Source organism: Megalops cyprinoides, chromosome 3 (assembly GCF_013368585.1).
Source record: "Megalops cyprinoides isolate fMegCyp1 chromosome 3, fMegCyp1.pri, whole genome shotgun sequence".
In the NCBI taxonomy this organism is placed as follows: Eukaryota; Metazoa; Chordata; class Actinopteri; order Elopiformes; family Megalopidae; genus Megalops; species Megalops cyprinoides.
In genome coordinates, this window is record NC_050585.1 from 42388292 (window position 1) to 42415885 (window position 27594).

Genomic DNA, 27594 nt, shown 5'->3' on the forward strand with positions numbered 1-27594 from the left:
GTGATCACATATTTAAATGTACAGCACTTTCCTATTTATCGCTGTTTTACCATTGATTGTAACTGTAGTGTGTGATACCTTTGACGGTGACTCATTTTTATGCAATTTCACGACTGAAGCTGCATTATCATACGATTGAAACGCCATTATCATCCAATGTCTTCAGTTGTTAACAAGATCCATTTTGTTAAAGTTTTGACAAAACTTGGTTCTGTGCATTTGAAACAATGTTTTTAAATGGACAAAGCAAGCATCAATTTGCCCTGTAGCTTAATACATGTGGTTCTGTGGGACATTAAAAAAGGTCATCTGGTTCCGGTGGCTCCAGTGTGTGTATAATTATCATTGCGCAGAAAAAGTGTGATGTGGTAAGAGGGGCATAAAAAAAGTGATCAGGGGAAATAACTCTTGGCCAGGAGGTGAGGCAGCAACCTCTTGCACTGATTGGTGTGAAAACGTTACTGTTGTAAACATTTTTTTAAATGTTATCACAATATTCCTTCTGGTCTTGTTTGAAATATTTCACCATCATTCACAAGAGAAACGTAATGTTCCTCCCACTTGGGTTTCTAATGTTAGAACGTTATTGTGATGTTTTTCAAACATTATTGTAATGTTGCTCCCTCTCCTGTGTATGTCTCCCTTAGCGCTGAACGAACCCACCATCGACTACGGCTTCCAGAGACTCCAGAAAGTCATCCCTCGGCACCCTGGAGACCCAGAGCGCTTGCCAAAGGTCCGCCCTGTTCCCTGGGTGACCCCCCTGGGTATCACCCTCTCTGACCAGTGCCCCCTCCCCTGGCTGCGGAGCGAGTGTTGCAATTGGAGTAAACTGTGAAGGCTGCCCAAGGGAGCGCTGACTGTGCAAGACCCCCATCTTAGGCCAGAGTCTGTCTCATTGGCTGCTCTGAGTGTTGGGTCATGTTTTAATTTTAATGTGGCAGAGATCACATAAGTGTGTGTGTGTGTATATGTGTGTGTGTGTGTGTGTGTGTATGAATGTGTGTCTGCATATGTGTTTCAGATTGCGTGTGCGTGACCATACCGTTACATGTGTCAGCTAGCAGCAGTGTGTGTGTAATGAAAAGAAACGAGTTTGGCTCTCGTAGCCGTGTGCATTTCGTATGGTTTTCAGACCAAAGCTGCCCCGACTGCTCTTCCCATCACCGCCGAGCTGCAGAGCTGAGACATCAAAGACAGTGCTGTCACTGTCCACAAGAGCAGTGGTGGAATCCCTCCCGAGTTCCAGAACCACTGCAGTGGGGGCAACATTCTTAAACATGTGTTACTAATCACATGTTGCAAGTGAATGTCGAGTTCAAACACAGAGGGAACAATAGCATTGCGGCTCTGTTCTCTGGCATTTCTCCCTGTGCATGGATGCACTCGGAGAACGAGGCTTTGCATTTATTTGTTTTTGCCTCTGTGGTCCATGCTGTGCTCCTCTAGCCCCTGTGTAAATTGATCCTTTGGGAGTAGTAAGTGCACAGCGCTTTATCTTGGAGCACAGTGCTCCATGCCTCGTACCCCTGAGCCCTGGGAGGAGTGCACGATATAATGGGGTAAAAGGAGTCATTACGGCGAGTGTGCGGTGATACCCCCGACACTCGCAGGCCTGGCCTTCCAGTGTGTGTACTGAGATTCCTCCCTTACAAGGACGTTATCTTGCACTGAACATCGGCTGCCTCTTCTGTATGATGGGCCTTTGGGATCTTGGTGAGGATTTGGATTGTAAAGCCCACATCACCGCGCTGCTCTTGCATCGTGTGTGCCATTTGGCAGACATGTAAGTCCAGCTCGCTTCTGATGAACAGCTACCAGGCTGTGTGAAGGAACGCCTGAGTCCTCAGCAGCCGCAGGCAAGCCTACAGTAGTGGGGGGTGGATGCTGTCTGAGGTCTACCCAGTTCCGTACCAGTTGGCAGAGGAGTAAAAAAATGATTATAAATTATTTTAGCCTCCCCTCACTTCCACCCAAAACGTCACTCTTGTGTGTTGTTCATTGTTATTTTGTCCAGTCAAAGGGCAACTGAAGACTAACCATTTTACATCACATTACATTGTTGTCATTTGGCAGACGCTGTTATCCAGAGCAACTTACGCAGGTTACAGTTTTATCCATTTGTACAACTGGGTATGTACTGAGGCAGTTGTGGGTTCAGTACCTTGCCCGAGAGTACAGCAGCAGCACCTCAGCGGAGAATCGAACTAGCAACGTTGCGGTTACAAGCCCTGCTCCTCACTGCGATGCTACACTGCTGCCATAGTATCCATCTGAGGACTTCCCAGATGGATAGATCTCTGGTGACAGTATGATCAGCTCTGTGGAGTCAGAGGCTTCCCTCGGTTTCTTTTGTATTCCCATTGTGGATTTCTCCCTTTCGCCTGCCTCTTTATTACCTCATTTTACCCAGAATTCCCCTGACTAATGACACCCTCAGACCCAGAAGCGATCAATGCCTATAAAAAGAGGTACTGAAGCTTCATGCTGGTCGGATACTAAAGTGATCTGAAGATATATCCCGAGAGAGAGGGACAGAACCCAGTTCTACAGTACAAACACGTTGATAGATGGTATATTGGCATTTTGTTTTGTGTGTTTTTGCTTGGAGAAAAAAAACAGTAGAAGCAGGGCTGAGTCAAGACCGATTTTATTTTATTGCAGTGCTGTGGTCTCTCTCTCTCTCTCTCTCTCTCTCTCTCTCTCACCTTCTCTCTGTCTCTTTTCTGTGTATATTGCGCCTTACAGGTTTTGGCTGTTGCACACACCCCGGCTTCCATCTGGGGTGTGGCAGCTGTCGCACGCAAGCGTGCCTCTACGTGGTGATGTAATCATCTCCGGTAATTGTCAGGTTACCCTGGTAACAAGCCCTCACCCGCATTCATCTCATCCTTTTGTTTAGAGCCGTGACAGCGGGTGTCTGGGTGTGTTGCACCACAAAGAGCAGTACCCCAGTATTGGGCAGGGAAGACAGGAAGACTGCAGGTTTATTACTAAAGACGCATTTGGAAAATAACACGTGTCCACAATTGAGTAGTGAAGCCATGTGCAAAGTCAGAGAAAATTTACATAATGACCTCTGTAATTCACTCCCATGGTTAAAATGCCACCCTCTTGCACACAAGGCTTTCTTTTGATGATTCCCTGGACAGTGTACACAGAGTATAATGAGGATGTTTTATGTCATTCTGTAACAGAGACAGAGACAGACTGCGAGAGGCAGTTCCGCTGGCCGAAGTTTCCCACGTGTCATTTGTCTGCTGATGTCTCTGCCGTCTGCAGGGAGAGAGAAACGCATGTCTCACTCCATTAGCTCACATTAACCTCAAATTTTCAGCATCAGCACTGTGTGTTGGGAACGGGGCCAACTGCACGCTTCTGGTCCCCCCTTCCAGCAAACACTCGCAGAAGCAACCATTCCACTGCCACTAGCTGCAGCTTAACTCACTGTCACATCCCATAATACTACTACTACTACTACTACTACTAATAATAATAATAATGCATAGCATTGTCACATTTTGGTGGGTGACGTAAAAGGCAGGGAAAATGAGCATTTTGAACAAAGTTCATCATGTGTTTTTTTTGGGGGGGGGACGGGGGGACGGGGTGGAGCTGTCACGATGCACAGCTGTGCGACAGCAAGAGGAAGTGATGTAAGGCTCAGGCCTTCGCAGAAGTGGTGATGTCAGCGCGGGCAGCATCGAGTCACAAGATGAGTAAGCGAGTGATAGGGCCGCTGACTCACTTCTGCTGTCCAGGCTCTTTACCTGGGTTACCACGGTAACCATGCATTACCACATCTGGCAAGATTTGACCACCCCTCTAATGCCCCCCTCTGTGCATGAAGCTGTCTGTGGGCTTTTCGGAACCTGTTAAAATGCTGGCCTGCTCTCCCAACCAGTCAGGCTCCCCCCTCTCAGTTCCAGCTGGGACCATCCCACTCAAACTGGATCACCCACCGTCCCTCTCTCTGCTCCACTGGGTCAGTGTCCACGACACGAGCAGGTCACAGCCCGGGTCATCTGTCACACTGTCACACAGTTCCCACAGCTTTCAAATTAAATCGACAAACGGAGAAACGGCCCTCTCCCCTGGGGTGACCGTCAACGGCAGGCTGTGTTTTTGACAGAGGGATGAGGAGAAAAATACCCAACTGTCTTCCTCTCTCAGACCAGGTGTCCCAGAGGAAATGTGGTCGACTTGTGTGCATCTCCCTGAGAGTGTGTGTGTGTGTGTGTGTGTGTCAGTATGTCATTGCACCTCTCCCTGCATGTGAGCGCAGTCTCACGTCAAGCAGGCGAAAGACCTGTGAGCTCCCAGCTCCGCCACCCCCACAACTTGAAAACCCACACACATTCCTCCCAACACTGTTCATGATTATAAGTGGCCCTGAAGGGGTTAATTCTGTAGAGGTGGTGCAGGCCCCGCCCCCTCATCCCTCCCCCTCCCAGCGGGTCTCCTGCTGGGCGGAGAAGGGAGAGGCACAGGGCAGCCTGGTGATCCATCATGGTGAAGTCAGCTGTCCAGAGCTGCCTTCTCGCAGGTTAGCAGATCGAAGACGCCGCTGCCTGGACTTTATTATTGCTCGGCCAACAGTAATTGAGACACCGTGGGGGTTGGGGGGGCGGGGGGATAGGCAAGGGGGGAGGATGCTGAAAAGGAGAAAAGAGAGAATAAAACAAAAGTACAGGAAAAGGGAAGAGAACATCATTTCTCCACACTTGACTTTTAAAGGTGTGGTCTACAGTGATTGGTCAGGGTTGACCAATGGAGTCTGTGTATCAGTTGTTTTTTTTTCCCAGCAGCCCCAGTCCCCCGACTCCCCACCTCCCCACACCTGATGGCAATGTCCCTCCTCCTCACCCCTGCCATCCTTTCCAATATTAACAGCATCTCATTCCTGGACTGCCTGTTCATTTCTACTCTATTGATTTCCTCTTCTTATTGAGGTAATAACAGTTTGTTGACGGTGCCTCTCCCTACTGCCAGGCTCAGTGGCAGAGTAGAGGGGCTGGTGTGGCGGGGGGGGTTTGGGGGCAGCTGGGGGATGTGGGCGGCGGAGCAGGCAGCCTCAGTCCGTCTGGAGAAAGGGGCCAACACCTTGTTTGTGTAATCACACATTCACTATGGAAGTGTTAGTTTGCTGCCTGTGCAGTAAATATGGCACAGACAGATCAAAAATCAAACAGTTTCAGAAAATAAGACTGAAAAGGCAAGCTGGATGTTTATCGCAGGAGATATTTAACATCTAAAAAGAGTATGAAACAAAAAGTGATTGTTATATTGTCTCCTGGTTGGCTCTGCACTGTAGACTGCTTGGTTAATGGCTGGATAGATCAGTTGTGAACATTGAACAGGGGCACCAAACAAAAAGTGACTGTTATATTGCCTGTTGGTTGGCTCCATGCTATAGACTGCTTGGGTAATGGGTGAACATATTAGCACAGCTGTGGATTTCGAAAATTAGGACACCAAACAAAAAGTGATCGTGATGTTGCCTGTTTGTTGCCTGTGTGGTGTAAGTGTGCAGCCTGACGGGCAGGCAGACAGAGCTCTAAGCTGGCAGCCTTCGGGACAGATTGATCTGAGCAGACAGTGTAGCGGTCCGTGTGAGGGGATTAGGAAAGCAGGACCTTTGATCGTTCAGTGAACATCAACGCTACAGGGGAGAGAGAGCATCCCGGCCTGATCCGCTTGGCTTGGCTGCGGTTCAAAATGGTCAATCTGCGGTCCTTCCCGCTTACCGCGGTCCCCCTGTTTGCTGTTGCTTATGCTTGTGTATCCCCTTGCCACGTGCACCTGTTCCACCGTCTCCATCAAAGACGCCTCCGGGCCAAATTCCCAGGGAACCGAGTGGGCCTCTAAGGCGTAGAGACGCAACACAGTGCCCGTCTTTCGGCAGCCCCTGCACCTACTCGGGAGAGGCCGTCCCCTCCACGTGACGGAGCGAACATCAGCGTGACAGCAGAACGGGAGTAACGAACCAATCCAATTAGCCGGACAGATTTCATTTAATACAGTGCTCTTAAAGGAGTCCTCACACAGCACTCCACGGAATGGATGGGGGAAAAAAAAAAGAACCTTCCGTTTCCAATCCTACAATGGCCACAGAGAGAGCAAATCAGCTGGACTGGCATTATCGAAAACAATGACATATGTTCAAGCTGCGTCGTTTGCAAACAAAGAGAGGTCCTCTTGCAGCACCTTGCACTTACGCATAGTAAGGTATTATCAATAAGATCTATTCCATGGAGAGGAAATATGTGATAAACCTCCAGCAGCATAAAATAGCTAATTGTGAGGAAAACAAATAGAGAATTTTTTGTCTGGGGGAAAAAAAGAACTGGGTATTTTTTTTGTGATTCGTGTTTTGAAAGAGAATGAAGGTAGGGTGAGGCAGAGAGGCAGTGTTAGTTCCCTGCCCTCATGAGACAGACTTTGACAGACCAGGCGCTGTTGACTGTCTGACAGTAACCTTTGCATCTGTAGGGTGATGTATGAATTATGCACAGAGGGGACTTTGTGGAAAGAGCACTGTGACTGATGGATATGATGGAGCTGAGAGAGGGAGGAGGGGCCGAGGATGAGGGGGTGTGGCCCTGTTGGTGATAGACATCCTCCCTTTCGTCTGCATTGAGGGGAAAGTGTGTGTGTGTGTGTGTGTGTGTGTGTGTGTGTGTGTGTGTGTGTGTGTATGTGTGTGGGTGCTTCCATGTGTGTGTCTGTGTGTGTGTATGAACACTGTGCCCTTCACAGGAGCCCTGAGAGGTGTGACTGTGTTGGCTCTCCCCTCCTTGGCAGGGACACGCTCAGCTAGGCCCGAGCGCGGCCCTCTGTCCTCACTCCTGCTGGAAGAGAGAGGAAAATCCAGTCACCTGGATCAGTGTTAACATAATGAGAGCCCAGAGGAAGCTACGCACACATCGCCCTCTCAAGGGCTACTCAAGGTGTGCTAAAAACAGACAGCAAAGCAGCCTGGAGCTGTTAGTGTCTGTTGATGTGTGAGCAGATTGAGTGTATCACTGGCATGAATCAAGAGTAGGGTACTCCACAGGAAAAAAAAAACTTGCATATCCATGTTTAGCAATTCAATCAATCAAACTATATGTAAGATCCCAGTCTTTAAGTAGCAGATTTCATAAAGCACTTTACAGAATGCATTACAGGGAAGCAATGCAATGTATAACAGATGTAGCATAAAATGGATGGGAAAAAAGAACCATTGTAGAATTACACCAGGGATTTAAGAAACTTTAAAACAGTGATGCTTGCTTATGCTGTGCGGTTTGTCCCAGTTTCTTGAACTTAGAGGTGTGGATAGCATGGTATGGTACTGTCTCCACTCATAATGCATAGGCACCATGATCAAAGCGAGTGACAGGGCCTCTTTTGGAGATAAGAGTCAGAGAAAGGATGACTAACTCTTTGGAAGTAGTGATCAGGACATCTGCTGCCCCAATCCACTTTGTCATTCAAAGCAAGACATCACCATGCAGGGCCCTCTTGTTACAGAAGTGATGTCAGCATCACAGTGGGCAGGTTCTGATGAGGTCGCGATGACTCGTTAGAGTATTGACGTCAGCATCCCAGCGGGCAGCTTCTGATGATGTCATAATGAGTTAACCTGCTTCACCGTCGTGTTTCGGAATCAGCCTGAATTCACAGCGTATGCCCTCTGCACATTCTAAATGAGTCAGAACAGTGTGATACAGTAGCATAAGAGGAGAATTGTGATTGGTGCAGGAGACGCAACAGAAAACACGTGAGGGCCGCAGAGCAGGTCCAGCTGAGTGAGAGAAGCAGGCGGGGCCGTGTGGAGGGAGCATCCTCTCTGCTAATAGAATAAAAGCCCACAGGTTGTGGGGTGGGGGGGGGTGCGCAGGAACCATGACATCATTATTTTTCCTCTTCCCTGAAAGACGGATGGCTCTGACCTGCTCTTGTATTACGGCCCTAATAGAACATTAGGACATGATAAAATTGCAAATGAACGCGCGGCGGGATGAATTAGCCGTGTTTTTAAAGGCCCGGCTTCCTTGTAAAAGCCTCCTGCCTTCATGTCCACTTGTGACATAAGCATTTTTTTTCCTCTCTCCGGCGTCTTCTCCGCTAATGTGCATGTATCGTATTACCGGTGTAAAAGCCCCGGCAGTGGAGGGCAGAGGTGGGGGTTTACAGGGGCAGCTCTGTGTGGCTACAGAGATGCGCAAAGAGAGTGTCAATTCTGCTCAGACAGAAGGCATTGTGGGCTATTGCCCTCATCTAGAAAATACAGAGCATATCATTGCATTACATTACATTGTCACTTGACGGCCAGCTGGCCAGAGCAAATGCTCTCATCCAAAGTGATGCACAAGATGTGAGTACATTTAACGGTACACTTACATCCAGCACGTGTGTGTGAGCAGTGGAAAATCAGGAAGAGTATGCAAAGTATGTGTATGCAGATGAATATTACAGTTCATCTTGAATGTTAGTGGAAGATGAATATTACAGCTGTGTTGTTATGTTTTATAATACAGATAATACAGTCATATACATTCAAATGAATATGTAGGATGCAGGGATAGCTGTTTGGAATCTAGTGTCTAGTTAATGATGCTGCTGACCGGTCCAGACCTGGCCATCTAGGCCTGGGTCAGGTTTCTTTCCTGTTTGCCATTACTTTCTCTGGTTTACTGTAACCGGTCCCCTGTCAAGGAAATTGGCTGCAGTCGTAGTCGGTGGACGGAACTAATATCATTTATTTGTTTGTCTGGGCACTAGTTTTGGATCCCCCAGTAATCCGATCTTGGCACTCAGTGACTCTCCGTCACCAAGGAGACGGATAGGTATGGAGAAACCTCGGGACTGACTGGAGAAATTAGGAGAAAATATATAAGGAAGAGGGGATAGGTGCAGAACAGGGCCACAAGCTCCTGCATGCGTGTGTGCTGATTGGCTGGCTCTACGGGGGCACTGTGATGTCATATTGGGTGAGGGTTGTTTGTCCACCCACTCCTCGGTCTCTGTGATTTTCTTCAGGCTGATGGCTTCTCAGAAGGGTGCATTCACGCAAGTTTGGAGTTAGGGAAAAATAGAAGATCCATGCCTACATACAGAACCATTACTTACCCCGCCTGACCCCCCCCCCCCCCCCCCCCCCACACACACACACACACACACACACACACACAACCCGGCCCCCCAGCGTCTCCCACTCTCTGAGCTCAGAAAGCAGGCGCACGGCCAGGCCCCCCGCGAACGCTTGGTTTCTCCTCTGGAAAGCGCCGGTAATGAGAGGTTAACACAGTGGCGGCCTTCCCATTATTGAGTGAATTTAGCACCTTGGACAGCGCACTAAAATCTTTATTGCTTTTCTGACCTCCTCGTCGTGTTCTGGCTGCGCGCGCAGTGGGTCCCGGGGGCTGATTGAAAGGCAATATGTTCGCCACCGAGCGAGAGCGCGTGCACACGGGCTGAGGGGCCGGCTCACGCCGAGGGTTACGACAAGGAGGCGAGAGCAATTTTCTGCTTGTCGCGCTGCAAGCACTTTTCCCCCGGACCCAACGCATTAACTTTTAAAAAGGAGACCTCGCAGGAGCTGGGTGTCTGTTCAGAGGAAGACGGAGAGAGAAGGGGGGGGAGGGTGGTGATTTTGAAGAAGAAGGACAGGAATGTTGAATGTCAGCTTATCTGGAGCTGTTTCACGTTAAAGACAACAGGCTTTGGTAGTCACCCTTAACATCATATCCCAACATTTTCTTAAGCTGCCTTTTCAATTTGGAGTATTTTTTTTCCTGGTGTTTTGGATTAATTTTGTTGTTTTTTTGTTAATTGAGTTGCATTCACAAATTTAGCAGAATAATAACACATAGCTAGTGTTGTACAGATGTAACGTACTACACACATGAATACATCCACAGACATACCCACACGCACAAACACAAATTAATATCTGTCAATAGTGTCACAGTGTTAGTGGCAAGGATTGATTCATTCATTATTCATTAGATAGTTGCTGCTTCAGAATCACTGTATACTGTAGGTTCTGGGCCATTGTCTCAGCTATCACATTTTGTTGTTGTAACCATGTGATTTAGCTCTTCCTTGCTGTGATAACATTATAATAATGTATTAACAGTAGATGTAATAGTATATATAGGATATAAATATAGTATATATCACAGTAATATATGTATAATAGAATATGCATTGTTATAGCAGGGGAAGTCACCATTGGAAACCTTTACCATGGGTTTTTGGGCATGGATCTTGATGAGTGCAGTAAAGGGCAGCGCTGAGTCACAGGGAATATGACAATCTCGCTCGTATGTCTCTGATCGCTCAGGTGACATTTTGTTGGCATGGAATAAGTAGTTTCAAAAACATAGATATGTGCAGGACACTGAAAAGTCTGAATATGTATGGAATATTTTATATTCATTCAGCATGCACTCAAACTTAAAAGCTTGTCAATTCGCTGTATGTTGAAAAAGGATATTAAGAAACACACTGATGACAGCGGAATGATTGCAATTATTGTCATATTTTCCACTGGGGAAACAGTGGGAGGTCTAAGATGAGAGTGAAGTCTGCTCTAATGTTGCCATACATTATTTGTAGACTTGTGTGTGTGTGTGTGTCTTGTTTTGGATGGGGGGGGGCACAGTAGTGGAGAAATAGTTTTGAGAAGTAGTGTTGTTAGTGATGTTCCATTGTGCCATATGCGCGTTAAAACTTGAGTGTGAAAGTAAATTGTCTTATATGTTCCCTCCTTATTATCAAAACCAAACATGTGTGTTCGATCTCTTTCACACCGCATGGAAAACGTTGTGCACTTGTTTGGAAAAGGACAAAAGCCGAACTCGTGACAAGCCATGAAAGTCACCAGGTTCATTAGACCTTAGCTGAGAGTCCTCTCTCTGTCTTGCCGCAGGAAGTGATTCTGAAGAGGGCGGCTGACCTTGTGGAAGCACTGTACGGAATGCCACATAATAACCAGGTATGGGGAGATGCGTTCCTCCGTGTGCTGCCATAGCATTGCTCAGCACTGAGCCAGCCCTCCCAGCCTCAAGTGTTAATGCAGCCCTCCCATTCATAATGAATAGCTTGTAGTTAATAACACGTTGTAAATTGTTAATGAAATATGAGTACATACAAACCAAGCAAATGGTTTGTAAATGACTGTCATGATTTTAACAGTTGTTCTGACTCAGCCTATCGCAATGCACTGTGTGCTCTCAAGTGTCAGGCTTCAGCTTTCATTTTTTTCGTGAATTTTAGTGAAGATGTATGAAATGGATTCAGTGAAGATACAGTCTATGAAATGAATTTTAGTGTATATGTATAAAATGAATTTTATTGAATATGTATAAAATGAATTATAGTGAAGATGCATATAATGAATTTTAGTGATGTATGAAATGAATCTTCCTTTAGCATATTACTCAGAATGAGGGATTGATGGAATCCTGGTTAGGTGCAATTGGGGATGGTTGGGACAGTGGTGAATGTCGTGACAGTGTTGTGACAGCGACTCCTGTCGTGACAGGAGATCATCTTGAAGCGGGCGGCGGATATCGCGGAGGCGCTGTACAATGTGCCGCGGAACCACAACCAGCTGGCGGGCCTGGGGAACAGCTCCGTCCACACCGGCATGATGGGGGTCAACTCCTTCCCCGGCCAGCTGGCCGTCAACGTGTCCGAGTCGTCGCAAGCTACCAACCAGGGTGAGGTGCATCGCTTGTGATGTGCATTTACATATGAATATACTGTACATACACTTGCACGCATACACACACACACACACACACACACACCTTCTTACATCGCACAACTCCCTCTGCCTGCTGTGCTTCCAAACTGGGACACCTGTGTCGTGTGGTTAATTCAGATTAGGGTTTACAACCAGAAAGCTGTGGGTTTGATTCCTGGCTGTGACTGTTTTTTATACCTTTGTGCAAGGTACTTAACCTGAATGTCTACACTTAATATCCAAATGGGTTCAACTATTCAGGTTGCTCTTGGCAAGGGTGTACATTAAGCTAAGTAACAGCATTCATTTACAGTAGTGTTTTTGATTATGTGCAGAGAGGAGAGGAGTACAAGTGAGAGAGAGAACAGGCGTTATTATGGACATAGAAACAAACATTACAGACACATTATCACAGACAACATGATGGGAAACGTCACATTCTCCGATTTCCCCATGGGTTCTCCCCGGCACCAGGAATCCTAATGGTTTGAGTCAGCTAGTGTAAAGATCTCTGCTCTTCAAGCACAGAGGTGATGCTCCCTCTACACTGACATAGACAGGGAACATGTAGCCCCTCATGGTGAACAGAGCAGGATTTAGAGGAGCAGAGTAATTGTTTTGGGGAGTTTTGTGTTTCTTCGCCTGCTGAAACAGCGTGCGTTAAACTGGCTGCATGCCAATCCCAACGGTGTGACAGTGTCTGCCTTTACTTTTATCTCACTGTGTGGCACGGCCAACGACATCTCTCTCTCTCTCTGTCTCTCTCTCTCTCTCTCTTTCTCTCTCTCTCTTTGCCTCCACTGGCTCTTTCTCTCTCTCTCTGTCTCTCTCTCTCTCTCTGTCTCTGTCTCTCTATACCTCCCCCTGGCTCTTTCTCTCTCTCTCTGTCTCTCTCTCTCTCTCTCTTCACCTCCCCTGGCTCTTTCTCTCTCTCTCTGTCTCTCTCTCTCTCTCTCTCTCTCTGTCTCTGTCTCTCTACACCTCCCCCTGGCTCACTCTCTTTCTCTCTCTCTCTCTATCCGCACCACCCCCATCTCTCTCTCTCTCTCTCTCTCTCTCTCTCTCTGTCTTAGCTGTGATTGTTTTTTCTCTGTTTTCTGAGTCTGTTTGGTGTTTTTGGCATTGCAGTCTAGCCTGGCAGTAGCAAAACTGATGTTTAATTAAACAGTGTTACCTGTTAAAGGCAAGGTCTAGTGCCTCACGCCGGAAGATTTTCAAAGGTGTTAATGAACCCACAGTTAGCTTGTGATGTCGGCTTGTGTTTGTCACTGTTTTGTTTCTTGGTGGTTTGTTTTTGGAACTCTTTAAGCGACTGACCTGTAAAATCACATGAAGAGGAGAAGGGACAGCGTGGGGAGGCTGGAGGGGATTTCTCTGAGACAAAATTACAATTAGTGACCGTGGGGACTGTCTTTGGTTTGGTGCAGTGAGCATTATGGGTCTGCAATAAAAAAGCCATTACTAAGCATGCTCAGTAAGCATTCTGGGCTGCTTTCACTGGGCGTGCTCAGCAAACGTTCTGGTCCCGCATTGAAATCAGCCATTACTGAGCGTGATCAGGAAGGTTGGTGATGGATGCTCCTGCACAGAAGTGTGTGTCTTTGGTCTGAGTCTTCCCATTGTCTGCCTCTTTGCAATGCCTTCTAGGACACCAGCTCAGCCATAGGAGATATTTCAAATTCAGGTTGTGGGACAGATGGCTGGTTCACACTTGTTTAAAAAGAGAGTGCATTGTTGTTTATATTCCTAAAAGACCATGCGGTCTTTGGCGAAGGCTCTAAACTTGAATAATGCAACAGGTTCTCTCTCACTGTAGCAACACTACAGTCCCATTCTTCTTCACATCACAGAGGAAATATCTGTATTTGTTCGAGTGAATCTCCTTGGCCTTTGGAGCCGTTTCGGAGAAGGGGCGACAGCCAAGGGCTGTGCTGAAATGAGAATGATGAAATATTAATGATGCATGCAGGAACATCGATCCGCGCTCACGGCCAGAGCTGAACCCTCCTGATTCAGCTCTCCCCGAGAGGCTGCTACACGCAGACGCTGACAGTAACAAACTGAGCCTGCGCTCTCACGGCTCCTGCAGTCCCACAAACCTCTGACACTTGCTGTATCCTTAGCAAACATTACCAGCACAGCGTGTAAACCAATTATATGGAATGTAGACGCCTGCTTAGTTTGAAAAAAAAAAACGTATTCTGAGGTGCATTGTTAGCCACTGACAGATCATCCCTTCATCTCCCTCCCCCATCTCACCCCGTCTCTGTAATCTTATACCACATTCTCATGTCCCCCCACCCCCTGTTCCCCCACCTCCTCCTGCCCCCACCTCTTGAATCCCACAATCTACTCCTTTCCACACTTACTCCTCCCCCTATGCCCACCTTCTCCCCCCCATCTCCTCTCCCCAACTCCTCCTCCCCTGTCTCCTCCTCTCCACATCTCCTTCTCCCTTCTCCCTGTGTCCTCCCTCTCTGTCCTCTTGCCTCATCGTCTCCCTCTTTCTCGCCTCTCTCCAGCTGCAGGTTTCACCCGGAACACGAGCAGCGTATCGCCACACGGCTACGTCCCCAGCTCCACGCCCCAGCAGACCAACTACAGCTCCGTCACCACCAGCATGAACGGCTACGGCAACACGAGCATGTCCAACCTGGGCGGCTCGCCCAGCTTCCTCAACGGGTCAGCGGCCAACTCGCCCTACGCCAGTGAGTAGGCCCTCCTCGCCCCGCCCTCCCTCCTCCATCACTGAGGCCTCCCCTGTTGCCGGGGCTGAAGCTGGGTTCTTTTGATGTTCCGGAATGATGCTGCTGTTGTCCCTCAGGCAAAGTTCTCCATCCATAGCCATCTAAAGTAGGGTGTTGGTGAGGGGAAAGATGAGTTTGTCTTTGAAGAGTGGTGGGAGAAGCGGGGCTTTCTTTGTAACTTGTGCTTTTTATGTTCTGTGTTGTGCAACTAGCACATGTGCGCGCACACACACACACACACACACACGCACACACACACACACACACACACACACACACACCACCACCATGTATGACAGCATGAGTAGCAGACCAAACACTATCCCCACTAGGTCTTTATGAGCCCCCCAATACACTCTTTTGTCTTTAATCTGGCCTTCATCCCCTCTGTGCTTTCTCCTTTTACAATAACAGAGAGAGTGGTAGAATCTCTCATCTGATGCCAATGTGTTTTATTAAGTACGAAGATCAGGAGTGGGGAGGTGTCAGGTTTGAAGAGAACCTGACAGGAAATCTAAAAACAGACACCTGCGGTCACATTAACCCTCAAAAGGACCCCGGCAGGCACTTCATTATGATGCTTAAATATCGACGCTTGTCGAGAATGTGCATAAAACATGTGGGAGCAGCAGGTGTTGCCGTTTAGCATTGCCTGTCTCTTTAAGAGTGTAAAGCCCCTGTGTCCCCCCGCTGAAATGAAATTGAAAGCATTGCAGTAAAGCTTACCCATAATGCCTCACCACATGTGTCACACCAGCCCTCTTTCCCAGCCTCTAAATTAAAGATTCTTAATTAAATCAATAAACTAATTGGAGGAGTAGCAATTCAATTTCAGCACTTTGATTCTACAATGTTAACAAGTATTTTAAGAGCCCTGCTGACTCCATTCGGACACATCCGATCAATGCCGGGGCAGGTTTTTGTAGTTGCAATTTTCATTAATTGATTAGTCGGGCCTTCATAAGTGGATTATGCCATTATTGCGTGGTTTCGAGGGGACCGCGCCATAAGATTTAAACGTGAAATAATAACAACGATAAAGAGAGAGAACAAGATACCGGATAGCCTCTGAAAAATGATGGCAGTCATTATAAAACCATCCAAGGTGAACATGTTCTTTGCACATTAAAAAAACTAAAGGAAGTTCTAATCAATGCTGAACCCTGACACTCAAGGCTTAAATGGTTGCTGCATGGCATTATATTAATAAAGACTTCTGGAAATATGTTGGCAGGTGCTGTATTCGGTTAATTAAAGTCAGAAAAAAATTAAATCCTTTATAAAAGCAGTAAAATCAGTCTGAGGAGAAATTATAACATTCATTTTTTTCCAAGTTTTTATTTTACCCTCTTTAGTAATAAATCTTGTCAGTTACACAATCTATGCCCTTCGCCCAAATAGCTCCAGGTGACCTGGCTTGATAGACCAGTATACAAATCCCCACACACCTCATCTGATAGGACCTTCAGTATACGCCCCTGCAGGTGCAGGGTTAGAGCTCCATTACATTACATTACATTACATTACATTACATTATTACATGTAGCAGTTTCACTTATCCAGACTGACTTACAGCCCAAAAGCACAGAAGTGTATCCATTCAAGCTGAATAAGCAGTGAGTGACAGACCAGGCTAACAACACTCCCAGACCAGTGAGACCACTCAATACCAGCCCTACCACAAGTAAACTTGTGCAACCTGACTAGACAAGGGAAGCCAAGTATACTGCCATACAGCACAGCCACTATGTGACAGAATCCAAAACATATCACAGTACTACATGTAAAACAAACACAATACAAAAAGTAACACAGTCAACAGGTGTTAGGGGGTGGGGATTGATCCTTCACCCCAGTTTAATTCAGTATCGCAGTCTCCTTCAGTCCATGGAAGGACCCCCAGTCACCATTAGTCACCCTCCGCCTCACCACCCCCCAACTGCCACCCCCAGTAACACCCGGGTCCTGTTGCTCTGTGACCCACAGTCGTGCCCTCCAGCCCCACCATGGCGTCCTCCACCAGCCTGCCCTCCAACTGCAGCAGCTCCTCGGGCATCTTCTCCTTCTCTCCCGCGAACATGGTGTCCGCTGTCAAGCAGAAGAGCGCCTTCGCCCCTGTGGTGCGGCCGCCAGCCTCGCCCCCGCCCACCTGCACCAACACCAACGGCAACGGCCTGCAAGGTGAGCTAGGGGGTGGGGAGAGGGCGAGGGGGGAGAGGGGAGGCACAAGGCACGCACCCTTGCACACGCATGCTTCTCGGGCCCGCACTCACCCTGCTTCGCCTGTGAATAACACCTTGTTTTTTCTCTCCCTCCCTCTCTCTCTATCTCTCTCTCTATTCCTCCTCCTCCTCCTGCTCCTGCTCCTCCTTCCTCTCCTTCACCTCCTTTGTTTCTTCAGAGCAGTCTTTTGTGGACTCTAGCAAGTACTCCACGTCCAGCTCACTGCAGGCTCTGGCCTTCCCCTGAAGTATGTTAACCCCAGCCTCACCCACCCAGCAGCCAGTCAGCCCCCTCTTTCCATCCATCTATCCATCCATCCATCTATCCATCAGACCATCCCCTCTTTCTTCAGCTGTCCTTTCATGCCTTTGAACTCTGACATTTTTTTTTGGTGGGGGGGGGGGTTGGAGTGGAGGGGGAGGGTTCTGGGGAATGGTCAGAGTGAAGGAACTGAGGGAAGGTCATGTCTCACTTCTGGTTTTCTTCCATACATCGGTTAGATTATTTTTTTTCATGCTAGATTCTTTAAATGCAAAGTGCAATCATCTCTAAATCACTTGTGTTGCCCTCTCATTGTGGTAACTCAACAGTATTTTGCAGTTGTCAAATGCGCACACACATACACACACACACACACAACCACACACACATGTACACACACACACACACACCAGTGACCTTATGACCCTCTTTTCTGTCCTGTTTTTATTTCCAGCGAGGCCAAAACACTTTGAAAATAGCCAAGAATTTAGAGCATCGGGGTGTTGGGGGGTGGAGATCAATAGGAAACCAATAAGTTTTATGAACAATTCCTGCACCAGGGTGGGGGGGGAGGGTGATCACGTCAGAGGCACAAGGTGGGGGGGATTGTAGCCAAGAAGGGGGGTGATTAACTCAAAAGCTCCTGGAAGCAATCATGTGGCACCAACAGTACAGGAGAGAAGGAAGCACCTGCTTCTTTTTCCTGTTTGTTTGTTTCTTCATAAAAACTGTTAAAACCTCACACCCCATGCCTGACATGTGCGTAAGGAGTTGGTTACGAAAGGTGGCAACCAACTGGAACGCATCTGGAATTGAACCTGTTATCTTTGTTGTTAGTCACATAAATACTGAATAACAGTCAAAAGTGTTTTGGTACAGACCTTGCTGGAGTGTGGGAACACAGACAGAAAAGGGGTCAGGGAGGGGGAGCGCTCCGTCCCCAACCGCTGCGCTCCCCATAGAGAGCAACAGGCCGTGAGATGGGGGTCCCGTCACAATCCGCTCCACATCGGACACGAGGAGTTAAGAGCTCTGTGCGGGACGAAGCACTACCGTGCAATTCATGCTGACAGACTGTTAGGCTGCGCTCGAAGTATCCATGGGAACTGATGGCCTGCAAAACTGACACTGCTTACATCATAGAGAGGAGAAATTGCGTTCTGTCTGTGCTACAGCGCTAAAGAGAAAACATAAACTATGCATGCTGTTGGACGACAGGTCTGACGGCTGCTTCTCCTGGACCGTGCAAACGTAGCATACTGTTACACAGAAACACGAATTCCAAACGATACCGTTAACGTTTAGCCGCCTGGCAAGAGCAGCTTAGAAAGCCAAGTTACAGAAGTCTGAACATGCGTCGGTCCAATTCTCTGAGGTGTGGTCCAAAGCGCCGTGCTCCTCCGGTGTACCTGCAGGGCGGTTTTTACAGCTCAGAATCACTCCCTCCGGTAATCTAATCTTCGTGCTTCCCTAAGCACATCGTCCCGCTCGGTGTGCGCTCGGGATGTTTCCAGCACACGGGAGGCGATCGGGAGCGACAGCTGCTCGGCCGTGCTGACAGCCGATACTCCCTCGATCGGTAAAGACATACTCCCGGCGCGCTCGGCGGTGTACTCACGACGGCAGCCGCACGGCAGACCAGGGGCGAAATGCGAGCACCGTCGCTGAAAGGCCACGTCCGAGCCTAAGCCCCCCGTCTTTTTTACCGACAGTTTGTGCTGAGACGGCACTTGCAATGTGATCAAACGCATCTGATCAGAATCGCCCTTTACACGCAGACAAAGCTGACGGCATCTGGCAACATTGATTGTTGTTGAGAACGGTTAACAGTTCATACCGAATACTGCAATATTTATAGGCTTAGCAGACAGGGTGTTTTACATAGCCTTAGTTTACATATAATCCATGTACTGTATGCAGCTGAATGTTTATTGAATCAGATGAGGTTAACTACTGTGCCCCACCTGGGAGTCCAACCTGAAGCCTTTGTGTTTCAAGGCCAGCTTATTAACCACTTTTGTATAAGATTAAAACCCTGTCATTGTTAGCGTTACACATAATCAGTGAAGGTCACAGAAAAATGGATAGCCACATTTGTTGAAGTGTTGCATAGTAGGTTTGAAACCTCACAGCCAAATACTAGTCTTAAATTAAGGTTATTTATGTATGTATGTATTTATTTATTCAGATAGAAAGGTAGGTAGATAGATAGATAGATAGATAGATATACAGGTGTGTGTGTGTATGTTTGTGTGTGAGAGAGAAAGAGACAATGTGTGTGTGTGTGTGTGTGTGTGCGTGCGTGCGTGCGTGCGTGCGTGCGTGTGTGGTGTGTGTGTGTGTGTGTGTGTCTGCGTGCGTGCGTGCGTGCGTGTGTGTGTGTGTGTGCGTGTGTGCGCGCGTGTGTGTGTGTGTGTGTCTGTCTGTGTCTGTGTGTGTGTGTGTGTGTGTGTGTGTGTGTGTGTGTGTGTGTGTGTGTGTGTGTGTGTGTGTATCTGTGTGTGTGTGTAGCAGTAGAGTCCTACACAGACACTGGCAGAAACAGATGCCTCCAGACACACAGGTTTACTTTGTGTTTGTCAGCAAGTGCAAATCTATGTCAAGTCAAACTTGCAGACATAAGCTTTTTTAACTTCTAAGAGATCTACATTAAAGGGAAGATCACCACAGGCATACTGTTATGATTCTGTGACTGACCATAACAGAACCAAAAACTTTAATTTTCAATCGACTCTGATGAGCAGCCTTTAACTGCAGGGATCCTGTGCCAATTGGTTCTGATCTGATCGATTTGTTCATTTGCACACTAAACAATTAAATCTAATTGTGAGAGGATAGCGCAGGTCAGGTAACGAGCCCAACAAGGTGTTTATACAAGTTCTTTCCTCATAAATTTCAATTTACATATTATTTCATGTGGCAATTGGTAGATAACTTCCATCCAAATAACATTCCTTACTTTCAGCTGTAACACAGTCTCAGGTTCATAGCTGAATGAACAATGCAAGTTAGAGTTATTTTTCTTTTTCCAGTAAAGTCGGCCCTAATTTGTGAGAGAGGTCACACATAGAGACCACCTCTCCTCTGCTATGCGGGCGTCACCATTGCATGTTTTTTTTCTTTGATTTGGCTTTCTCATTAAACATCATTCTGTTCTTTGCATTTTTTCACATTCTGACATGAATACTGCATCCTTGGCTTCTGAAGACTTGACATCATAATGCATTACAACTCCATTAGATGAAGCAAATCCATTAAAGCCTTTAAAAAGCCATTCAGACAGCAGTTACCCATTGTTCTGAGGTCTGTAATTGTGCCTCGTTGGCTGTTGTTGTAGAAAAGACTGTAAAGTATTCTTTATTTAAATATTTGATTGACATCAGACTACAGATTTACTATCTTCATACGCTTTGTATCACTGTATGTAAAGGATCATATGTAATGAGTGTTCCCCTAAAAATATTATCCTGATTGGTTCTCTCCTTTCTCTCTCCCATGGAGCAGTGATCCCTGGAATGATTGTTCCCCCCATGTAGAAGAACAGCACATGTTTGACTGCGTGGTTTCCGGAACTCTGGATGTGGATGGAGTCCAGCCATCGAGGAAATAAAATCTTTCACTCAGGCCTTTGCTCTTTTTTCTGTGTTTTTGTTTTTTAAAGGAAAAAAATGAACATTTGAACAATAAGAAAAGAACAATTGCAACAACTTTCCCTGCTTTTTAAATTTGTAAATCTTGTTATACACTTTTTTGAGGAGTGGTTTTGAGGAAGGGAGGCCACAAGTTCACCTGAAACCCCCCATCCCCCCATCCCCCCCATCCCTTCCCCCATGCCAAACACAAGAGAAAGCTGGTTTATTTCAGGGAATGATTCCCTCCTCCATGAATTTGTTTTTGTCACATGTGCTCCTTTCCCCTATAGATTGCCCTCTTCTTGAGCTGTAATATACACAGTGGACACTATACGAGAGTTGTATTTATTTATGAAGTCATTCGAAGCGTTGTGAAGGATGAAGGGGAAGATGGCTGACTGACTTCAGAGCAAGCTGATGTCAGACATTGTGGAACAGCATAGAGACTTTTGATGGAAACTTTTCTGTGAAGAAGGGACAAGGCAGCCATATTTCACTTGCCTCACAACCAGGCATTCTAGATGCCAGGCACTGCTTATAGGTAGCAAATTCACACTTTTTTTTTTAAGTATAAACAATTATCTAAAAGTTGGACAATGTCTAAGGTGAGCGGATTGGATCTATAATGGTGTGGATACACACAGACCCCACTGCTAATACACTCAGCCAATGCAATGCCAACACAACAGCTCATGGCCATTGAGTCCTGCTGGTTGTCATCCCTGTTTGGGACAGCTTCACTTGCTCCTCATGTACAAACTGCAAATGCACAGTTGCCATAAATGGGGGGGTTGCGAAGCCTTTAGTCCGGGAATATCTGCTGATGCATCATGAAGCTTTCAGCAGATGGCCAGAGGTTGCCTGCGCGCTGCAGTCCAAATCTGACTGTATCCATGGCTTTATTGACCGTACACAGTCATAAGCCAACACCCATGACAGAACATGAGACGTTTTGCCAATATTCCTTTCATAACCTGATATCGCAGCCCAGCATCTAACAGCAGACAGTGTCAATGTGTTGTGTGTTCAGATATAGCCTAGCCTTTTATTTTAAAGAATGTCAGCCTATTGACATTCATTATAAAAAAAGAAACCTGGACGTCAACATGTGGCAACTCTTCTGTCAGACGTTAGACTGCAGTGCTCCCATGTGAGTCTGTTCTTTTTGGCTCTCATTGGCTTGTTGCCCAAGTGCTCACCTGAACTCACTGTGTTTGTGCAGGCCTCTGAATGCAAAGATCAGATCTTCTAAACTGAGTCCTTCAGAGGGAAGGCAGAAGGGAAAAGGAATAAGGATTTAAAAATATATATATTTTTAAACCTTTGCTGCTATTTAGTGCAGGAATATCATTTAAGAAATAAAATGCCATTTTGGGGTTGTTGCCATTTTTACTTTCACTAAATAAATGAAAGTGTTTCTATTTTTAGTAGCCTGTGGTGCTGTTTTGTTGATTGAATTTTATTGCTTTGTTTGGTTTCGCGTAATAAGACTGTGAGAGAGGGAGGTGGCATTTAACTGTGTGCTGCAAGTATCACTTTGTACTTACCACCGGTGATGGTGGTGTGAGGCTTCATGACCCACAAAGTGAGATGGGCCACCACAGGTATCAGTGACTTGGTGACTTGATGAACCAATCATGGTGTTTTGCTGTGACGAGCAAAGCCTTGCAGTTTGTTCAAACAAATCAGTGATTGACAGCCCATGGGAGCCTCTCCCATTATGGCCTGTCATGTAGCCTCATTGTCCCACTACCTATGGAAATGCAAATGAATGAATGAGAGAAGAGAGATGGAATGTTTTCGCTGCAGCAGCACCTTGTGGCTGGAGGATGTTAGGCAGTTTACAGACAGCGCAGTCATAATAACCATTCAATTTAACGGCTTCGGTTTTCTCTTTCCCTCACAAGATTAAGCAAGAGCTGCAGTTTTTCATCAATTCAATGATTTTTCATGATGTGTATTAATTAGAAAAAAATGTTGTTTAACTGATTACTTAAAACACGTAATACGCCATAGGAATTAGATTGAATGACGTCCCCTACACAAACACACTCACACACACACTCACTCACTCTCTAGAGTCTATTATAAGTGTTTTGTTATATATGTTTTGTATATAGTAATAAATATTTAGTTTTTTGTGATTTTTTGCCAAAACAATGTTTTTGTTCATTGTCTAAATATATTTATACATTAAAATGTCTTAAGGCAGCTTATATATCATTATAGTGTCACTGATGTTATGTTCACCGCATCCCAAAAATCTCAAAATCTGAAGAGAAAGACTGAATCGGAGCATACAGAGGGGGTTTGTGTAAAATATCCATATAAATAATGTATGTACCGCTGGAATTTGTACATCACTTCTTCCCCTTTGGTCAATTTTCTTGCATATGTCAGTAAAGTGACAACGTGGCCGTTTTATTTTGTCATCCATCGTTGTTAATGATGTTTAAATGTAACCTTTGATATTTTCATTCGTATGTAGCATTTTTTTTCTATTGTTTAAAGCCATGCCTGCCATGTAATGTCCACCCACAAACAAAGCCATTGTCTATTTTTGTATTGTTTTTAAGTTAATGAAAAATGTTTCCCCCTTTTCTTTTTTTGTTTGGATTTTTTGGGATTTGATAATGTATGACAAAAAAGACATCTTATTCAGATAGTTTTTTAGTTATCTGATTTAAAAATATATATAAATATAAACATGTGCATCTATGTTTTGTTTTGCTGCTTGAGACTTACAAAAACCAGTAGAGCTCTATCATATCATATCATATCATATCATATCATATCATATCATACAGTGTGTGTGGTTCCTCTAGCTTTGAGGTCTGACTTTTGAGATTATGGTGTGAGGGAGGACCATTCTGAGTATTTTCAAGATGAAAATTCTCATTCTCATTTTCTTTCCATTTCCTTCCATTCCTGTCCTTTTTTTCCTGCTTTCTCATGTGTCTGCATCATTTGTATGTCTGTCTAAAATCTGAACCAGTTTAAGATGCCTTAACAATGCAAATACACCTCACATGTAGGAGCCCACCAATGCTGTCTGCCACTTCGGAAGAAACAACAGGAGTTTAAGGGGGAAAAACATGAGAATTTTTAATATTATTTATAATGTTTTTTTGTGTTTGGAGCTCAGAAATGTTGTCCCAGCCAATCAGGGCTGAAGATTCTGCTGCTACAGTCTGTGGGGGTGGGTGGGAGTGGAACAGAACTCCAAGATGAGCCACCTGTGAAACACCAGAATTAATAATTAATATGTGTTGCAGCTGTGTGTGCAGGGGTGGCAAGGGGGGGGGGGGGGGGGGGGGGTTCTGGGTAGGGGATATGCACAATGTCTTTCAGGTACAACATTACATTACAACATTACAACTTACTTATAATAAAGTAGCTGAGAGGAAGAGGGAAATATTGTACTTTAAAAAAAATCTTTAAAAAATTCTGAGTATGATACAATGCCCGCAAAGATGAAAAATAGTGTACATTCCTATATCACAAACAATTCATCCTGAACTAAAATCAAATCCAACAGTACAGTGGTCTGCTCTTGTAGATGGCACATAAAGTATTCAACTTAGGCTCCTACATTGACAGCTACAGTATTCATATCCTTACATTACACTTGTCTGTAATTGTAATCAATAAGGCAGCCATACGAACCTGTTCCCCCCTACATGGGAAATGGAATGACCTGATCGAGCTACTGTGAAGGTCCATCGAGTGGAGGAAGAAGCCAGCTGTTCTCTGGAAGAGCTTATTTTGCATTTCTTGCTTGTGTTTAACACAAGCCTTTAAACTGGACCTTTAAACAGAGGGCACTGAGGAACAGGCTCTGGGTAAGGCACTGGAGTCGTCATTGTTTCTGCCTTTGAGCTTTTCCCTGATCTGTTCCCCCATCAAAAATAACAAAAAAATCAATTCAGGTTACCCTGTAGAATAGACAGTCATAGAGTATAATCTTCATCAAGAATAATATTGTGAAGAAGACAAAAATGAAATACAAAACGCTAAGAAGCGGGCTAGCAAACAAAAAATGAGTAAATGACAGTATGGATTAAAATTGTTCATTAACTTTGAGCTGTAACATAACTTCAAATGTCACATTGTTTAATTAAAGACGCATCTTGACTGTGACTTGGTGGATTTTATCTTGGTTTGTCATCAGCTCTTGCACATATCTGTGTGATGTCACAGTGCCATGGATCACGCCCCCTCAAATGTGTGACCTCACATTTTGGGTTGCCATCAATGTGTTTGGAGTGATCGGCATATGCACTCCTCATGTTAGGATTCCGCTCTTTATGAAATATTCAACCTAACCATACAGTGGATCACCTAATCACCTTTCATCCAATCACACAATCCGCACTGCAGCATCCAAAACCAAAGACAACCGATAAAAACACCTGCATGGTTGGCATGGTAAACACTTGAACCCTTTGAACTGACCAGGCAAACAATGTGGTGGTACAGTGGCACAGACTGGAGCCTGTGGTGGAGTGGAGCCTTGTGTCTGTCAGTCTGCAGGCAAAGGTAGGTAGGGTGGTTGAGGGTCAGTATATTTGTGTGATGTCACACAAAAGATTGATGAATGTGCAATTTAATGAAGAAAAGGAGAATTAAGAATATCCCACAAAGAGTCTGTCACAGTTTTGACTGGGTTATTTCATATTGGAACCTGGGTACTGACTACATATGTTCTATGTGGAATACACACTCTCTCGGGCTTTGATCTAGGTAATCCACTTTCCTGTCAGAGTCCAAAGACATTTGTGTCTCCAGATTGTCCTGTGTGTGTGTGTGTGTGTGTGTGTGTGTGTGTGTGTGTGGTGTGTGTGTCTGTGTGCATGTGTGAGTGTGCGTGTGCGGGCGCGTGCACATGTGTGTGTGCACATGTGTACGTGTGAGTGTGTGTGTGCATGTGGGTGTGTGGGTGTATATGTATTTCCACATGTGTGTATGTGTTTGTGTATGTGACTGTACACTTATATGTGCCCAGTATCTGCTAGGTTTGGCTCTGGCCCATCACGACCCCTCTACAGGAAAACACAATAACGGAACATAGATATGAGGATGTCTGACTGTTTAACAGCTCATGGGAAGAGTCTCTCTCTCTTGCTCTCTCCCTCTCTCCCTCTCACTCTCTCTCCATTAACATTTCCCTTTATATCAAACTGAGATGCTGACATGCTCCTATAAAGGAAACACAGTTTAATTAGCCAGATTCAGTCATGTATCACGTACCCTAATGGCACTATGAATGTGCTCACTGCGTCCCCAAAACACATTAATGATGGCTTCCGAGTTATTACTTGTAATGCGCTCCACATGCAATTGACCCATCATTTGCATTTATGGTCATCAGCAGAAATTAATCTCTTTTCTTATATTTTGCATATCAAATTTGACACCCTGATTTGATTAGCTGGTAAAACTCGAGGTTTCTGCTGACCCCGCCGTGACGATGGCTCCGCCCAGCTTCAGGAGGGGTCCCCGCAGGCGTTAAGGGAATGACCCACAACACAAATCAAACCCGGTTTAGGGGCATTAATATCACCAGTCTCCAGATCAAAACCTAGTGCTCATCTTCCTGTGTTAAGAAGGTTTCTCAGCTGAATCAATTTGCTTCTTGGATAGCCTTTGGGAGTGCTGCATGTTCAAAGCAAGGTAACAGAAGGGACATCCACAAGGAACAGCAAGCAGCATGCTGGGATGAGAGATGTGTTGTGGTCATAATGGGTCTTTAATTAATAATAATTAATAAATAATAGTACATAATAATTATTATGAAAAGTAACAATTATAACAACAGAAATAGTAACACTATTACTATTACTACTACTACTACTACTACTACTACTACTAATAGTAATAATAATAATAATAATAATAATAATAATAATAGGCTTTGGAGGCTGAGGTCCATGATATGGAGGTGTTTTAAATTGAACAGATGTGCAGGGCTGGGTGGTAGCCTTCAGATCTGGAGACTGAGGTGACACACAACCTCTCTGAGTGGTGGCGAAATGAGGCACCCCCCCCCCCCCCCCCCCCCCGCAATCACCCCGAACCTTCGTTCCTCTCATCTCCAATGGGGGGGGCGCTGTTTCTCCAGGTCCCCTTTATGCACAGGTGCACCTCTCCCCTGTTATTACATCAATTGAACAGAGTGATCCACTGAGGGCAGCGAGGGTGACCAGGTGGCCGGGGTGGTTTCGAAGTCTCGTCACTATACATGTTTATTTTTGCCTCCCTCACCCCTCCACACCCCACAACCCCTGCCTTCACACCCACAGTGTTTGTCAGATGCTCCCTGTGGGCACAGCAGGTGTGTGGAATGGTGTCAGGAGATGAATGGGGCGGGGGGGCTTAAGACATCCATTAGCTAATGGACTGAGGGAGGCAGAGGCCCCCATTACACCCCAGATGCACTTACCCCCACGCCGCAGTGCTTTCAAACTTAAGATTACATGTTGAAGCTCCGGTGCATGCTCACCGCCTCTCTCTCTCTCTCTCTGTGACAGACCCCAGGGGAAACCAACTGTCTGACTAATGTGGTTGGGGGGGGGGTGGGGGGGGAGAGCGAGGGGGTGATGGATAGATGACTACAGTGAAGATATAATTTAGTAATCACGAATCTTGGGACTATTTGTCCTGGCTGACACACAAGGGTCGTTATGCAAAGAGCGTGCTTGACCTCCCCTTGGTCTGGCTGTCAATCTCTCCGGATAAGAGGGCCTATCGTGGGTTAATGAGGGGGAAAACGCACGCCTCTGATACACTTAACTGCCGCCATAAAAGAGCAGGAGACGTGTTTTACTGAGGGGCGGGAGAACGACCACGGGTCTGACGGGGCTGGGTGGAGACATGAGGCTTCGTGAGCACCAGGCTGTGTGGCACTACCACCGACTCACTGATCTAGGCCAATCACCATGCTCTGCTGTGTAGAGGAAAGCCTTTTGATTGGTATATAGTCAGTTATTGA

General features: G+C 46.0%; 1 protein-coding gene across 4 annotated transcripts in view; it reads left to right on the forward strand.

The window, feature by feature from the left end:
- The window catches only part of LOC118774858 (transcription factor COE1-like), a 142981-nt gene extending 122188 nt beyond the window's left edge, over positions 1-20793 (forward strand). For 2 of the 4 annotated variants that reach the window (XM_036524410.1, XM_036524408.1), the window contains exons 11-17: positions 648-736; positions 10922-10987; positions 11537-11714; positions 14269-14448; positions 16474-16668; positions 16889-16957; positions 20476-20793. In XM_036524410.1, coding sequence (XP_036380303.1) covers positions 648-736; positions 10922-10987; positions 11537-11714; positions 14269-14448; positions 16474-16668; positions 16889-16956 — 776 coding nt within the window. In that variant the 3' untranslated portion in view covers position 16957; positions 20476-20793. Of the gene's footprint in view, positions 1-647; positions 737-10921; positions 10988-11536; positions 11715-14262; positions 14449-16473; positions 16669-16888; positions 16958-20475 lie in introns of all 4 variants that reach the window. The other 2 variants (XM_036524409.1, XM_036524407.1) reach the window with 1 other exon arrangement.
- The last annotated feature ends 6801 nt before the right edge of the window (positions 20794-27594 follow it).